At 41.9% G+C, this 18,551-nt stretch overlaps 1 protein-coding gene across 3 annotated transcripts in view; it reads left to right on the top strand.

Annotated features, from left to right (window-relative positions):
* Positions 1-18,551, top strand: part of LOC132891447 (receptor tyrosine-protein kinase erbB-4-like) — a 962,854-nt gene that overhangs the window by 682,487 nt on the left and 261,816 nt on the right. For all 3 annotated transcript variants that reach the window (XR_009655323.1, XR_009655322.1, XM_060928997.1), the window contains exon 5: positions 7,585-7,650. Coding sequence is in view for 1 of the 3 variants with exons in the window: in XM_060928997.1 (XP_060784980.1) it covers positions 7,585-7,650 (66 nt within the window). In the remaining 2 variants the exon portion in view is untranslated. The remainder of the gene's footprint in view (positions 1-7,584; positions 7,651-18,551) is intronic.

Here is an 18,551-nt window from a genome sequence, read left to right as displayed (position 1 = left end):
CTGACAAGGGAAACTAAGATCAGCGTATTTAAAGTGTCAGTCAAATCCATACTGTTATATGGCTCAGAATCTTGGTCCTTGACCAAAACTCAGGAAAAGTCCCTGGATGGTACCTATACTTGGATGCTGTGGAGAGTCCAAAATGTATCCTGGCGTGATCACTGGTCTAACAATCAGCTCTCTGGCAACTTACTCCACCTCTCCTGTATCATCAGGGAACAACACCTTGCTCTTTGCAGTCACGTTATGCAGCACGACCGACCTGTGGTCTAATTGTTGCTCTGGGAGCGTCACACAAAGCACAAGGCTGACCAGCCATGTACCACTCTGAAGATGGTACTTGGAAGGGACACAGGCCAACCGATTGACTACCTTAAGGTGGCTATGGCCAACAGGCCTGGGCAAAGATACCTTTGCAAGTCACCCGCCTCACGGATGTCATGTGATGCTTGAGGGAGCTGCTGCGCAGATTTATTGATAATAGGCAGCATCGAAGATACATCAATGTTGCCTTCAACTGGGGGCAGTTTGAAGGTATCTGAGAAGACAGGAAATGAGACTTCAATCAGTTTTGAACGGTTCTTGATGCCTTGCTGTTTTGTTAGACATCATCCTGAGGCAACAGCTTCCCCGTTTCGAATGCATGTGTGAATTCTGCCTCTGACAGTTCCTCAACCTCAGCTACATCACTCCAGTTCATTCTTGGTCCCAACTGGAGATGTACACAAGACTTTGTTTGTTTGTTTGTTTGTTTGTTTGTTTGTTTGTTTTTAATCCTGCTCACACAGTTAATATCTTTGTAATCATAAATGTTCATTCTGAATGATATGTTCACACTTGGTTACGTCCCTATCCCCTACCTCGTCTCCCAGTTTGCCAAGTTTTAGGAGAAAACTAGTGAGTCAGAGAAGGATATAAGAGAGAAAGGATACAGAGAGACTCAGCGAGACAGTGAGAGGGAATAGAGAGTCTACCATTGGTATAATTATTTTTAAGTGAAGTGGTCCAGGGACGGAGGTTGACACTTCACTGCTCACTAATCTCACACCGTAATTACCCACAACTCAATTAAAGCCAGGAAGTAAAGGAGGCCGTACCAGAGAGAGCGAGAGAGAGATCAAATTGAGAGGGCAACACTAGCCTTGATTCTCTGGTGCAGTCAGAGGAAGCCAGCATCTCCGGCGAGTCAATCAAAAAGAGCTTAGTGTCTGACCAAGCCATCGTGGTTTCCTCTAACCCACCTGCACAGTCTCAATGAGAAGGAGATCTGCTTGACTTTCTTCTGAGCCGCATTAAAACTCCCAAATCAATTCTGAGCAGTATCAGTGGGGTGGGTATGAGTGTTCAAAAGAACCCCACTGAGTTGTGTACCCTGTTATAAAGCAGGTTTTCACTGAATGCTAATTGGGATTCATTTTTGATGGTTACCACAAATACATGTAAGCCTCAGAAGTGTTTTTGACAGCTTGCAGAGCAGATATGAGATCATATCACGTCCACATCCAGGATGATGGGTATGGACATCACAGATGAGGGTCTAATTATGTATGTGAGACTTATAGCCAGGCGGTTCTCATATTGCAATACTGTGATGGAGCTCATTATCCACTACTGTCAACACTGTCATCATTATGATTTAGCTATTCCAATAAGTAGTGTAATTGACCAGTCACTTTTATATAAGTCTGAATGATGTTAATAATGTTTACATTTACCTTTGACACAGTGTTACTGGTTTGGATTCTGCAGATGGAAAGTAAAGAATAAAAGAGCTTTAATGTCCCGTGTGTAATGCAAGGAAACACTGTACCAAGGACAGAAAGAGCAGGAAAAGAAGGAAGGAAGGAAGGAAGGAAGGAAGGAAGGAAGGAAGAACAAAGGAATGAAAACTGAAAGAAAGAAAGAAAGAAAGAAAGAAAGAAAGAAAGAAAGAATGGGAAAGAAGAAAGATGGATGAAAGAAGAAAAGAATGAATAAAGGAATGAAAAAGAAAGAGAAAGAGAGGATAGAACAAAGGAAGGAAGGAATGAAAGCATGAAAGAAGGAAGGAATGAAAATGGAAGAAAAAAGAAAGAAAAAGAAAGAAGATAGAAGAAAGTAAGGAAGGAAAGAAAGGATGGGAAATAAGAAAGATTGAAGGATGAAAGAAGGAAGGAATGAAGGAAGGAATGAAAATGGAAGAAAGAAAGAAGGGAAGATGATAGAAGGAAGGAAGGAAGGAAGGAAGGAAGGAAGGAAGGAAGGAAAAAGATGGAAGGATAAAAGAAGGAAGGCATGAAGAATGAAAGAATGAATGAAGGAATGAAAGAAAGAAAGAAATATGGAAGGATGAAGGATGAAAGAAGGAAAGAATGAATGAAGGCACAAAAGAAGGAAGGAATGAAAATAGAAGAAAAAAGGAAGGAAAGAAAGAAAGGATGAGAAAGAAAGAAAGAAAGAAAGAAAGAAAGAAAGAAAGAAAGAAAGAAAGAAAGAACTAATTTGAAATGCGTTAATATGTCCAGTGAATTAGGGGTGTAATATCAGTATCTGCAGCGCCACCATCTGTATTTGTATGTAAGCCTGAAGTGGGCGTGGCTTAACCCACGTCTCCGATCCGCATCTGCATTTTAATTCTAATGATGTATTCGGGGTCTATATGCTCTGACCAGCAATAATATTATGACGACTGAACACCCCACAGGATGTGCCGTTTCGGAGATGCTCAGACCCAATCATCTCACCATCACAGTTTGGCCCTTGTTAAAGTCACTCAGATCCTTACGCTTGCCCATTTTTCCTGTTTCCAACATGTCAACTTCAAGAACCGACTGTTCTCTTGCTGAATAATATGCTCCACCCCTGACAGGTGCCTCTGTAACAACATGTTAGGTTTTGATCTGTCTGTTGTGAAGGAGGTTGAATTGATAAAGTATGATGTAGGAATGTCGACCGTCTGCTGCCTAAGAGGTTCTGCCTCGCGGATCGATCCGGGAGCAAACAGTCGCTGACACAGCTGCTCAGAGATGTTTCTCAGTTTATTGTAGAACAAGCATGAGATTATATTCACATTCAAGAGTGTGTTGTAGTGATGTGATTGGATGATGATGATTTAATTGACGAAGCTAAGTTATGTATAAATTAAGTCTATGTATAATGTACCGTACATGTATGATGAAGCATTACATAACTGGTTTAGACAACACTACTCTATGAAAGAAGAGAAACATTACGTGCCATTACATCACCTGTCAGGATCATAGTCTTATGAAAAGAAGAGAGATTACTGGTCACCTTCATTAAGCAGAGAGCAGGACATATGAGCAAAGATCAAGCTCAAGGATTTAACGAAGCAAAACAAGAAGCAATCAGACCAGTCTGTACCAGTTTCAAGCACAACTCAATCAGTGTTACTCACTTTACCTGTCATTTTCTGACTTCTACATTATCAGTCGGTACAAAAACATTTTAGAATTAAATTTTTTTTTTTCCAGCACAAAATTAAATGTTACAGAAAAAAAGTTTGTATCTAAGTGGCATATTCCATAAGAGAGCACTTTTCAGATTTAAAAAGAAAACATAATGAAGGCTGCTGGGTTTTGGTGAAAAATTAAGAAGCGAGTGTTCAGTCAAAGGGTCCAGAAGAACTGTGGCTGGTTCTGCAAGATGTTCAGTAAAACTTACAACTAATTTCCTTATAAAACTGCACTCATTGGACCTGAGACTAATATATATCTCATCCCATTATCTGTAGCTGCTTTATCCTGTTCTACAGGGTTGCAGGCAAGCTGGAGCCTATCCCAGCTGACTACGGGCGAAAGGCGGGGTACACCCTGGACAAGTCGCCAGGTCATCACAGGGCTGACACATAGACACAGACAGCCATTCACACTCACATTCACACCTACGGTCAATTTAGAGTCGCCAGTTAACCTAACCTGCATGTCTTTGGACTGTGGGGGAAACCGGAGCACCCGGAGGAAACCCACGCGGACACGGGGAGAACATGCAAACTCCGCACAGAAAGGCCCTCGTTGGCTACGGGGCTCGAACCCGGACCTTCTTGCTGTGAGGCGACAGCACTAACCACTACACCACCCCGCCCACTAATATACAACCCCGATTCCAAAAAAGTTGGGACAAAGTACAAATTGTAAATAAAAACGGAATGCAATAATTTACAAATCTCAAAAACTGATATTGTATTCACAATAGAACATAGACAACATATCAAATGTCAAAAGTGAGACATTTTGAAATTTCATGCCAAATATTGCCTCATTTGAAATTTCATGACAACACATCTCAAAAAAGTTGGGACGGGGCAATAAGAGGCTGGAAAAGTTAAAGGTACAAAAAAGGAACAGCTGGAGGACCAAATTGCAACTCATTAGGTCAGTTGGCAATAGGTCATTAACATGACTGGGTATAAAAAGAGCATCTTGGAGTGGCAGCGGCTCTCAGAAGTAAAGATGGGAAGAGGATCACCAATCCCCCTAATTCTGCGCCGACAAATAGTGGAGCAATATCAGAAAGGAGTTCGACAGTGTAAAATTGCAAAGAGTTTGAACATATCATCATCTGCAGTGCATAATATCATCAAAAGATTCAGAGAATCTGGAAGAATCTCTGTGCGTAAGGGTCAAGGCCGAAAAACCATACCGGGTGCCCGTGATCTTCAGGCCCTTAGACGGCACTGCATCACATACAGGCATGCTACTGTATTGGAAATCACAAAATGGGCTCAGGAATATTTCCAGAGAACATTATCTGTGAACACAATTCATCGTGCCATTCGCTGTTGCCAGCTAAAACTCTATAGTTCAAAGAAGAAGCCGTATCTAAACATGATCCAGAAGCGCAGGCGTCTTCTCTGGGCCAAGGCTCATTTAAAATGGACTGTGGCAAAGTGGAAAACTGTTCTGTGGTCAGACGAATCAAAATTTGAAGTTCTTTATGGAAATCAGGGACGCCGTGTCATTCGGACTAAAGAGGAGAAGGACGACCCAAGTTGTTATCAGCGCTCAGTTCAGAAGCCTGCATCTCTGATGGTATGGGGTTGCATTAGTGCGTGTGGCATGGGCAGCTTACACATCTGGAAAGACACCATCAATGCTGAAAGGTATATCCAGGTTCTAGAGCAACATATGCTCCCATCCAGACGACGTCTCTTTCAGGGAAGACCTTGCATTTTCCAACATGACAATGCCAAACCACATACTGCATCAATTACAGCATCATGGCTGCGTAGAAGAAGGGTCCGGGTACTGAACTGGCCATCCTGCAGTCCAGATCTTTCACCCATAGAAAACATTTGGCGCATCATAAAATGGAAGAGACGACAAAAAAGACCTAAGACAGTTGAGCAACTAGAATCCTACGTTAGACAAGAATGGGTTAACATTCCCAACCTATTTTTGCTGACAAAAATAGGTTATTTAGGGGTTGCATATTTGTACACACCCTTAGCCTAATACTTGGTTGATGCACCTTTGGCAGCAATTATAGCTTCAAGGCATCTTGGGAAAGACGCTACGAGCTCGGCACACTTGTTGCTGGACATTTTTACCCATTCCTCTTGGCATATCCTTGCAAGCTCTGTCAGGTTGGATGGGGAGCAGCGGTACACAGCCATTTTCAGCTCCTTCCACAGATGTTCAACTGGATTCATGTCTGTGCTCTGGCTGGGCCACTCAAGGACATTTGCAGACTTTCTACAAAGCCACTCCTTTGTTCTCTTGGCTGTGTTTCGGGTCATTGTCATGTTGGAAGGTAAACCTTGACCCCAGTCTGAGGTCCAGAGCACTCTGGAGCAGGTTTTCTTCAAGGATCTCAGTGTTCTTAGCTGCGTTCATCTTTCCCTCTATCAGGACTAGTCACCCTGTTCCTGCTGCTGAAAAACATCCCCACACCATGATGCTGCCACCGCCATGTTTCACTGTAGGGATGCCATTAGCCAGGTGATGAGCGGTGCCTGGTTTCCTCCAGACGTGATGCTTGGTATTCAGGCCAAAAAGTTCAATTTTGGTTTCATCAGACCAGAGAATCTTGTTTCTTGTGGTTTGAGAGTCCTCTAGGTGCCTTTTGGCAAACTCCAAGCGGGCTGTCATGTGCCTTTTACTAAGGAGTGGCTTCTGTCTGGCCACTCTACCATAAAGGCCTGATTTGTGGAGTGCTGCCTGGATGGTTGATCTTCTGAAACAGTCTCCCATCTCCACAAGGATATGCTGGAGCTCTGTCAGAGTGACCCTCGGGTTCCTGCTCACTGCCTGTCTTCCCCGATCGTTTAGTTTGGTCGGGCGGCCAGGTCTAGGAAGATTCTTGGTGGTTCCAAACTTTTTCCATCTACGAATGATGGTGGCCACTCTGCTCTTTTGGACCTGTAAAGCTGCAGCAATTTCTCTGTACCCTTCTCCAGATCTATACCTTGACTCAATCCTGTTTCTGAGGTCTGCAGATAATTCCTTTGACCCCATGGCTTGGAGTTTGCTCTGACATGCACTGTCAACTGTGGGACCTTATATAAGCAGGTGTTGGCAATCCCCAATCATGTCCAATCAATTGAATTTACCACAGGTGGACTCCAGTTAAGTTGTAGAAACATCTCAAGCAGTATCAGTGGAAACAAAATGCACCTCAGCTCACTTTGGGAGATCATATCAAAGGGTGTGCACACTTGTGTACATATTTTACATTTTGATTTTTAATAAATTAGCACAAATGTCTCAAAACTTGCTTTCACTTTGTCATTATGGGCTATTTTGTGTAGAATTTTGTGACAGAAAATGAACTCAATCTATTGTAGTCTGTAACATAATTAAACATGGAGAAGGTGAAAGGGGTGTGCTGACTTTCCAGCTTGACTGTATTATAGCTTACTGTTTACTGTTTATCGTTTTTTTTTTATATTGAAACCCTTAATTTCATTATTTTTAAGCCATTTTTGGTCGACAGCATTTCTTTACATATTGGCTACTCTACTACTACGCTATCAGCTCATATACCGTGAGTAGAGAAAAACAAAGTGGCGGAGCGTGTTCCTGAACCAACCAAGGACGAAATGAAAACTCTACTTGAAAACAAAACCCCAAAAAATACAAAAAAAGAAACAAAAAATAGAATGAAATTATTTGATGGTACCGGTAAGAACATACCTATTTTTTATTTTTCTAGAATTATTATTATTATAGCATTTTTCACAAATTGCTTCTGTCATTTCGCCAGTTTGTTTACATCCTACGTAAGCGGAAATTATTTTGTCGGACGTTTTGTATTAAGCTTTTATTGATCGAATTTGCAAAAAAATTAAATTAAAATGGTCCATTTCTCAAAATCCAATGAGTGTGAATAGAATATCGAAGTTATTCTACTCAATCTCATCATACATGGATTATAGAGAACTCGGTGCTGCGCGAGTACGACTTGATTCCATGGAATAACTGTTAAATTATAAATTTAATATTATTTGAGTCTGTTCATGAAATAAATCTGTGACTTTTCTATTCTTTACTGATGTCATGAACATTATGGAGACTTAAAGACATTAAATGTGCTTGTGGTGTGTGTGTGTGTGTGTGTGTGTGTGTGTGTGTGTGTATTTTCCAGGTCAGAAGTGCCATCGCGCCTGCAACGGCCGCTGCTGGGGTCCGAAAGAGAGCCAGTGTCAGAGCTGTGAGTCTCAGTGTCTCACTCACCATTGTCTCATCCACTGGGCTTCAGTTCTAACATTAAAGCCTCGGTCACAACCGGCCATACGTGCTCCTACGGCCGGTCTACGTGCAAAAAATGCAAGAAACGCACGGAGGGCGCGCGTGAAACGCACGGAGGGCGCGCGTGTGCCGTGCTGATTTTTGAGCCGTAGACTGGCCGCAGACCGGCCGCAGAGGTTCTTTGTCATGTCAAACAAACTCTACGGGCGCTTACGTTTTTTTCAGGTTGCAAGAAAAACTTACGGCCAACGCGCTTCTTTCTCCATGAACAAAAAAAAAAAAACGCAGCGATTTGGAAAACGCCAAAAATCGCATGGCCAAAAAATCGTACGTCTGATTGTGACCGAGGCTTAACATTCCAGGTCATTGTGTGTGTGGAGCAGCTTCGGTCAAACTTCACCACATCTCATTAACTTCATCATTATGATCATGAGAGGAAATAATGGGAGCGATTTGACAAAGGAGCAGTAAAAGCACACACACAAACAGTCGTCTCTTCTCATCTCTTATTGTGTTGTACACTGTACATACTGAGAGAGATCTATCACAAGGTCAGACCAATCAGCAGAGAAGATCCCACTTTACACAGTGAAGAACTCTTTACTTCACCAAGAACCCTTCAGGAAGATATTTTTCAAAGGGTTTACTTTGTGTGTGTTTTGTTCTGAAAAAAAAAGGCATCAGCTTTTTCACACGATGTCTGTTTTGTCAGTTGGCTCGAGTGTAAGTCGTGTAATAAAGCACAGCTGTGTTGCTCTCTTTTGCCCGGGAGAAGTGTTCATCAATGCATTACTTTTGTTCCATTAAAATCTGAGCAGTCGATGGCCTGAAATGTGAGACGTGGTACTTGGAGAGCCGTAGTCTTTACGCTTGGGGTTCAGGATGCAAAACGCAACACTGCACTCATTCTTTCTCATGTCAAGCTTTCAGTGTAAAAATCGAGCGCACTAGAACTTTAACAAACTGGAACAAACTCTTCGAATAAGGGTCAGAAATAATGTTTTATCGAATCCTTTTTTTTTTTCTAAAACCTGCCCTAATTAATCAAACTGTCCTGTCTGCATTCTCCATCTCTTGTCTTTATTTTACAGATGTCTCTTTCATTTCACGCTGTGCTTTCCTCCATCTGGAAATGTTCATTTTCCACCTGACACCTCTCTCATTGTTTTCCCTCATCTCTTGTCTCGCTTTTTTTCTCTCTCTGTTTTGTGCTTTTAGTTCTGTTGTTTGTCTTGAGCAGCTTTTACAGAGCGCTGCCTTATGAACACAGTTGTTAGGCGTTTTTTCTTTCTTCCTTTCTTTCTCTCTTTGTTTTTTTTCCACTTATTTTCTTTGCACACACAATTCACCATCATCCAGCCTCATCCCAACTGCTTCTCGGCAACTTTCTCAAATTTTAGAACTGATTTCAGTTCAGGGGTGGGTTTCCCAAAAGCCTCTTAATGCTTAGAGCGTCTTAACTAGGAGAGAGAGTGTTCGTTGTGATGCTCACTCTACCATTTAACGATCTTTGTGCTGTGATGCTTTTGTTTAGTAGCAACGACAGGCCAGTTTGTCATAGTGTAATGTATCAAAATAAAGAGCGTGAAGATCTGAATTGAAAACTTGTTTAATTTTGTAAATATGTCTACAAAACAAAGATATGAACATTTAAATCCAGTGTTTTTTAAAATCTCCATTTCTGTCTACTGGCCCAGTCACAAACCAACAATCATTTTCCACTGGTTTAAATTTCCATTCATCAGAAAAAAAAAAAAAATCAGAAATGAATAGACCAAAAAGCTAAAAATAAAGAGATTTAGAATGTTGAGTATCAGGGTAAGAATTACAGATAAAGGCTTCTTCTTCTTCTTCTTCTTCTTCTTCTTCTTGTAGATCACAATTATGTACCTCGAAGGCTTAAAACTAATACATCACTGAAATTGGTCCCCATCCTTTGTGTTTAAACATAAAAGTCAGAATTTACCGGGTATGTTCACTTTAAATTGTGGACACCGAGCATGACTAATGACGGTGGTACTCGAAATAAGAGGGTCAAACTTTTGTTAATTCTCTTCAAAACAGTATTACTGATATGCTTACACCTTCTCATTTTTGGAAAATCATTGATTTTTTAGGAAGGAAACAAAATTTTCCTCAGTGACCCGATCTTTCGCCAGCACTAGACAGCAAAGTGTTCAGCCAATTTTTTTGGAAAAACAAGTCAACATGAGAGATTCGACTACTAGGTGGGAATCATGAGGTAAGCTGATTGACCCAACAGTGAGCGAGCTGGAAGCAACACTAAAACACACGGACTGGTGACGAATATCACTAAAAATCCCAAGATGGCGGTGCCTGTGAGTTTGGTACATTGGTACACAACATTAAAAAAAAAAATGCTTAAATTAAAAGCTCATCACAACGCCACAACACAAAATGAACAATATCTCATCTCATTATCTGTAGCCGCTTTATCCTGTTCTACAGGGTCGCAGGCAAGCTGGAGCCTATCCCAGCTGACTACGGGCGAAAGGCGGGGTACACCCTGGACAAGTCGCCAGGTCATCACAGGGCTGACACATAGACACAGACAACCATTCACACTCACATTCACACCTACGGTCAATTTAGAGTCACCAGTTAACCTAACCTGCATGTCTTTGGACTGTGGGGGAAACCGGAGCACCCGGAGGAAACCCACGCGGACACGGGGAGAACATGCAAACTCTGCACAGAAAGGCCCTCGCCGGCCACGGGGCTCGAACCCGGACCTTCTTGCTGTGAGGTGACAGCGCTAACCACTACACCACCGTACCGCCTGAACAATATATTCCGTAAATGTTATTTATTCTTGAATCAACACTAGTTTTATGTAAACACTTTTAAATGTCTTTAAAGGCCAAATGAAAACTGCTGTTCTCCCATACAAATATGTGCGCATGCGCAGGTTTACCTTCTTCTTCTTCTTTTGGGTTTTACAGCAGCTGGCATCCACAGTGTTGCGTTACTGCCATCCAGGCCTGGAATTTCGTCATTTTAGTGTCAAAGCCACTTGGCCTTTTGTGCTGTCAATTTTTTGAGGGCACGAAAGCCGAAAGCCAGGGCACCAAGGCCATAAAATAAAACAATGGTTTTAAGTTCACGTCTATAATGAATTTAATTTAAGGACTAATGACTCTTCTGAGGAAGATTGGAGTCTCAGTCAAAACTATCAAGCAGGTAAAGAAACATCTACACTATTATGTCCAAAGATAAGAAAATATTGAACACATCTAAACTTATCGACCCATCACTCACTTCAAAAATTGTAAAACTTATTAAACCTATATCCTCCCATAATTTTTGTTCAATTGACACCGAATGTGCAAGAGCATCTTCAGACTGTACTACTACGCAGATTTTTGATTAATCAAAATTGAGCCTGGAGTACATCAAAATGTTTGACTGTAAATGAAACATATACTAGCATGCAGGCTACTGATTAACCCATAAGAGCCCAGACCGATTTCTCAATCGAGGAAAATTATTGAGGAAATAAAATGAACTAAATAGACGACAAAGAAAACATTTCTGACCTTTTATTTTTTAAAATAGCACTTTCATGTCTCAAGATCTGAAATATTAAATTGCAAATTTGCAGAACACTGCAACACTATTACACTGTTAACCCGAAAGTTCAAAAGAAACATACAATACTAGTAACAAAACAATGCTAACTGCATAGATTAAAAAAGTGGCTATGAACAGACAACAGCACATATCATGTATCATATTACGGCAGGAACAAGCAGTAGTAACATCCATGACCTTATGCTTAAAGCTCGACAAAGGAAAAACTTGACAGCAAGCTAATTAGCATTTGTTACCGGCTACAGTCGGTACTCGGCACGTTAAAAGTGGGTCAACGTTGTAACGACATAACGTTACTGTACAAGCAATGCTTATTTAACGGTAACAAACTTAAGCCCTATATGTTGAAATTTCTATCTTATTCGTTCGTTAATTTATCACACAGTCTTACCTCAGTCAACTTCTTCCCGCCTTCTGTGAAAATTCAACGTCTCAGACGCGGACACAAGTGGGCGGGAGGATGCGTTTGATTAAGTCTCCTGGTTGGCTGGTGATAGATTGGTGTCATTATAGCACGTCGGAGTGGTTCATGCCAGGCTAGAGTCCGATCCACCACTGATGAGTTGCCCAATAAGAATCCGGAATGTCATCTCATCTCATCATCTCTAGCCGCTTTATCCTTCTACAGGGTCGCAGGCAAGCTGGAGCCTATCCCAGCTGACTACGGGCGAAAGGCGGGGTACACCCTGGACAAGTTGCCAGGTCATCACAGGGCTGACACATAGACACAGACAACCATTCACACCTATGGTCAATTTAGAGTCACCAGTTAACCTAACCTGCATGTCTTTGGACTGTGGTGGAAACCGGAGCACCCGGAGGAAACCCACGCGGACAACATGCAAACTCCGCACAGAAAGGCCCTCGCCGGCCCCGGGGCTCGAACCCAGGACCTTCTTGCTGTGAGGCGACAGCGCTAACCACTACACCACCGTGCCGCCCCCCGGAATGTCATCAAAAGATGTATTTTTTTCTCAATAGACGCAGGTGATGTTAAAGCCTACTGGCAGTCACGAGGCAGACTACAAAACTGCAAAACCGCAGGGCATCAAGGCCACTGTGGCCTTACGGCAGATATTTTTTTCCAAGGGCACAAGGCCAAATTGAGAGGGCATGAGGGCCATGGCCCTCATGGCCCTCGTGAAATTCCTGCTCTGCTGCCATCTACAGATTTACCTTTGACTGTGCACTGACAGTTCCATCATTCTGTCGCTAAACGAACAACTGATCACACCGAGGTGCTCGCTGACCGCCGATATTTACAGTGGTGTTTGAAAGTTTGTGAATCCTTTAGAATTTTCCATATTTCTGCATAAATATGACTTAAAGCATCATCAGATTTTCACACGAGTCCTAAAAGTAGGCAAAGAGAATCCAGTTAAACAAATGAGACAAAAATATTATACTTGGTCATTTATTTATTGAGGAAAATGATCCAATATTACATATCCGTGAGAGGCAAAAGTATGTGAACCTCTAGGATTAGCAGTTAATTTGAAGGTGAAATTAGAGTCAGGTGTTTTCAATCAATGGGATGACAATCAGGTGTGAGTGGGCACCCTGTTTTATTTAAAGAACAGGGATCTATCAAAGTCTGATCTTCACAACACATGTTTGTGGAAGTGTATCATGGCAAGAACAAAGGAGATTTCTGAGGACCTCAGAAAAAGTGTCGTTGATGCTTATCAGGCTGGAAAAGGTTACAAAACCATCTCTAAAGAGTTTGGACTCCACCAATCCACAGTCAGACAGACTGTGTACAAATGGAGGAAATTCAAGACCATTGTTACCCTCCCCAGGAGTGGTTGACCAACAAAGATCACTCCAAGAGCAAGGCGTGTAATAGTCGGCGAGGTCACAAAGGACCCCATGGTAACTTCTAAGCAACTGAAGTCCTCTCTCACATTGGCTAACGTTAATGTTCATGAGTCCACCATCAGGAGAACACTGAACAACAATGGTATACATGGCAGGATTGCAGGGAGAAAGCCACTGCTCTCCAAAAAGAGCATTGCTGCTCATCTGCAGTTTTCTGAAGATCACGTGGACAAGCCAGAAAGCTATTGGAAAAATATTTTGTGGATGGATGAGACTAAAATAGAAATTTTTGGTTTAAATGAGAAGCGTTATGTTTGGAGAAAGGAAAACACTGCATTCCAGCATAAGAACCTTATCCCATCTGTGAAACATGGTGGTGGTAGTATCATGGTTTGGGCATGTTTTGCTGCATCTGGGTCAGGACGGCTTGCCATCATTAATGGAACAATGAATTCTGAATTATACCAGTGAATTCTAAAGGAAAATGTCAGGACATCTGTCTATGAACTGAATCTCAAGAGAAGGTGGGTCATGCAGCAAGACAATGACCCTAAACACATCAGTCGTTCTACCAAAGAATGGTTAAAGAAGAATAAAGTTTATATTTTGGAATGGCCAAGTCAAAGTCCTGACCTCGAAATGTTGTGGAAGGACCTGAAGCGAGCAGTTCACGTGTGCTAACCCACCAACATCCCAGAGTTGAAGCTGTTCTGTATGGAGGAATGGGCTAAAATTCCTCCAAGCCGGTGTGCAGGACTGATCAACAGTTACCGGAAATGTTTAGTTGCAGTTATTGCTGCACAAGAGGGTCACACCAGATACTGAAAGCAAAGGTTCACATACTTTTGCCACTCACAGATATGTCATATTGGATCATTTTCCTCAATAAATAAATGACCAAGTAGAATATTTTGTCTCATTTGTTTAACTGGGTTCTCTTAATCTACTTTTAGGACTTGTGTGAAAATCTGATGATGTTTTAGGTCATATTTATGCAGAAATATTGAAAATTCTAAAGGGTTCACAAACTGTCAAGCACCACTGTATGTGTCAGCCCTGCGATGATCTGGTGACTTGTCCAGGGTGCACCCTTCCTCTTGTCCATAGTCAGCTGGGATAGGCTCCAGCTTGCCTGCGACCCTGTACAGGATAAGTGGCTATAGATAATGGATGGATGGATGATTGCATATATACTGAAAAAAGCAGTGGAAGGAAGGAAGCAAAACAGCTTCCTTGTGCAACACCAAACGACAGGTCACATTTCTTGGACATTTGATCTCCAAGGGGTGGCACGGTCGTGTAGTGGTTAGCATTGTTGCCTCACAGCAAGAAGGTTCTGGGTTTGAGCCTGGCAGCCGATGGTAGCCCTTTCTGTGTGGAGTTTGCATATTCTCCCCATGTCTACATGGGTTTCCTCTGGGTGCTCTTGTTTCCCCCACAGTCCAAAGACATGCCGGTTAGGTTAATTGGTGGCTCTAAATTGACCGTGAATCGTTGTTTGTCTCTATGTGTCAACTCAAGTTTATTTGTAAAGCACTTTTAACAGTAAACATTGTTGCAAAGCAGCTTTACAGAATTTGAATGACTTAAAACATGAGCTAATTTTATCCGTAATCTATCCCCAATGAGCAAGCCTGTGGTGATGGTGGCAAGGAAAAACTCCCTCAGATGACATGAGGAAGAAACCTCGAGAGGAACCAGACTCAAAAGGGAACGCATCCTCATTTGGGCAACAACAGACAACATGACTATAACATTAACAGTTTTAACATGAAGTCAATTTTGTTGATGTCTTCAGTGATGGAAACTTGAGTGCAAAACTGTTCATGACAACTGCAGTCCTAAAGTCCCTCTGATGATCTGGTGACTTGTCCAGGGTGTACCCTGCCTCCCGCACATAGTCAGCTGGGATAGGCTCCAGCTTGCCTATGACCCTGCACAGGATAAGCAGTTATGGATGATCTCCAAGACTCTCTATAATGTCTGCACAGAACCAGTTAAGACCACACTCATACCCCTTTTCCACCAACAGGGACTAGGTTCCGTTCTTGTTTTGAACTGTTCAGAGCATTTCGACCAACTATAAATTGGGTCGGCAGCTGAAAGGTTGGTTCCCAGCTGGAACCAAAATATAGCTAGATTTTCCAGGGCAAACCATGATGACATCAGTGGGCGTGTCATTAGCTTGGAGAGGAAGCTGAGTGCAGTAATGGAGAATCCAGTGGAAAAGGAGACATCTTCAGAAAAAGAAAATGGACCAAAAACATATATTTGTAATAACCAATCAATGTGCTCTGCTACCTTGCTCCTACTGTTTACTCCCACTTGAATTGGGCAACACCCTCTGTTCATGCCACATCCTGCATTACAATGATGATCAAAACTGGTGAAAATGTGAGCTGGTTCACAAGCTGGCACCAAGGTTCAAAGAATCCTGAACAGAACGGGTTCAAAAACTTGTTCCCTGTTGGTTGAAAAGAGGTATCAGAGAGACCAGACTAACCCAGTTTTCTAGACAATTGATTAGACAGTTGTGGTCCAATACAGTGCTCAGATAGAAGAGAATAAGAACTGACACTATTTGTAGAAGGATGAAGTCCGAGATTGCTGGCTGTCTTAGTTTGAGCTGTCTCTGTACTGGGATTAGATCTAAAACCTGTTTGGAACTTCTCTAGATGTTTTGAGGGACTGGTTTTGGAGGGAGGGTTGATGAAAGGGGGTGGTTCTTTCTTTTTTTGGGGGGTGGGTGGGTGGGTTTACACTTTCCAAAATCTAGCCTACTCTTGCTGTTTTCTCCAACATGTCCGACCCTAGCTTGAATATAAATCCTGCGATTTTCACCAACACCTTCTGACCAATCAGATTTGAGTATTCAGTAGCACTGTGGTATAAATCACACAACACAACAAAAAAATGTGTTTCAGATCCTGAATAAACATAGTATGGTTTGATAGATAAATAAATTCATGTGTATTGTTATACTCAATCTCTGTTCGGACTTATTCTTTATCTAAATAATGAAGTGTTGTTTGTTGTCTTTGGTGAGAAATTGTTGTACTGGGAAAACATCTACTATACACTGTATAATCCATCCATCCAATGTTTGTGTATGTTCAAGCTCATGCAAAATCACTTTAAGGAACTGAGCTGAGCAAACATGGATCAGAACCATTCTTCTTTCCAAGATCTTCATGAACATTAAAGTTTCTGCTCTGTTTCCACACAGTGCATAGATGAGGAGGAAAAAACAGGCTGGCTTTTCTCCCCCCTGCCCTTCTGCAGAGGTGTTCACGTTAGCATTGTACCCCACACACACACCTTGAAAATTTGAACATGCATGGTGATGGTGAAACACATGCTGACACACACTGGAGGGTCACAGGGATTATCTATACGTGCACATGCACACAGAGATAATAAACAGAGGAATAGAGCTGCAAATGATAAGAGAGTTTATCTGACCATGACAAACACACGTGAGGGAAAATATGTCACAAATACATGAAAAACAAGTGTTGCCAGGCAAACCAAACCTCACCCAGCAGCACTTATTTTATACCCATACGTTGATATATAGGTATTAATATTTCTCAATCATCAGCTGTCAGGTTATAGTCCTATGAAAATCCACGACCTTGAGTTTGACATTTCAGAGTCATTCAGGGTCAAAGATCATGGTGCCAAATGAAAGCCCATGTGGCACTTCCTATAAGTTGGTAATGGTAAATATGTTTATCATCAACTGTTTTCAAGTTACAGGCCCCTGAAAATCCATGACCTTGAGTTTGACTTTTCAAAGTTAAAGATCATAGTCCCAAATGAAAGCCCATATGGGAGTTCCTATATGTTCAAAATAGTAAACATAGATCTTTCAGCAACCATTTTTGAGTTATAATGGAAAATATGCTATTTTGACCAAAAGGTTGACCTTTCCAGTGACCTTGACCTTCACCTTGACCCGATTACACCCAAAAATTTAATCAGGTAATTTACAGACCATTGCCCACCTACCCTGAAAATTTGAAGTCAATTGGTGCAATTGTCTAGACGCTAGATCGTTAACAGACAGACACACAAACAAACAAACTGCACTGTTTACAATACCTCACCCCACTTACTCCATTGTGGGCGAGGTAATAATCAAGAAAAAAAAATCGCCTGAAAACCCTGGTGGGGATTCTTCTTATCCATCCATCCATCTATCCATTATCTGTAGCCACTTATCCTGTACAGGGTCACAGGCAAGCTGGAGCCTATCCCAGCTGACTACGGGCGAAAGGCGGGGTACACCCTGGACAAGTCGCCAAATCATCACAGGGCTGACACATAGACACAAACAACCATTCACACTCACATTCACACCTACGGTCAATTTAGAGCCACCAATTAGCCTAACCTGCATGTCTTTGGACTGTGGGAGAAACCGGAGCAAACCCACACAGACAACCTGCAAACTCCACACAGAAAGACCCCCGTCAGCCACAAGAAAGAGCCATAATTTACGGAATCATGGCTCTTTCTAGTGAATCAGATCAATCAGGTGATCTGAACTATGAGAGGCGACTCTTTCTTTATGCAAACGATTCACCATGTCTGTGCGTCTGTCCGGGATATCTTAAGATTGAGTGGTGGGATTTCTTTGGAATTATTGCATAATTACTACATTGTATAATCAGCATAACCAGCAGATGAACTAGAATCGATCCAGACAGGGTCAAGGTCACAGCAAGGCCAAATGTCTGAAGTAGTTTTACTTCACTAGATCCCTTCCTGCATGTCAAGATTTTTGGTCTGTCAGTCAAGACGAATGTTGCCTGGGAATTCCAACTTGAATGACTATTCCATTCCATTCTTCCACGCCGGATGGCAGGTTTTTCCAAGTTTTGAATTCCAAATTCCAAGTACAATGGCTCCTGATGATGCCGCAGCCATGTGTGGCCAGGAGCCCGAGAAAGCTTGTGCTCTCAGAGAGTGAGTTTGTGCGTATGGAAGTGGGCGGATAGCACTTTCCTCCAATTGTGTCACTGTTATGCCGCATCCTAACATTGCATAAGGAGCAATTTGAAAAGATGCAGTCGGCTCACATCATATACTCAAAGGAAGCCAGAGAAAGAGAAAATTGCGGAAACATTAAAACAAAAAAGACTGACCAAATACAATAGGTTTGTGTGTCATTGATTGAGTAACATTATGCGATTAAAGCCGGCTTTTCTCCTCTCGCGATAGTCAGTCCAATTAAACTTGCTGGCACTGTGATTTCACTTGGACTGAACAACTTAAATGTGAAAATTTATTGTGTTTATTTATTAGAAAATTCCATTCCATTATTCCATGTCAGAGGGGAGGTTTTTCTGAGTTCGGAATTCTGAGCACAATGGATGATATTAAATTCTATTATGTTACATTATAGGCATTTAGCAGACGCTCTTATCC

This window comes from Neoarius graeffei, chromosome 9, assembly GCF_027579695.1.
Source record: "Neoarius graeffei isolate fNeoGra1 chromosome 9, fNeoGra1.pri, whole genome shotgun sequence".
Lineage (NCBI taxonomy): Eukaryota > Metazoa > Chordata > Actinopteri > Siluriformes > Ariidae > Neoarius > Neoarius graeffei.
This window is presented reverse-complemented; position numbering and strand designations above follow the sequence as displayed.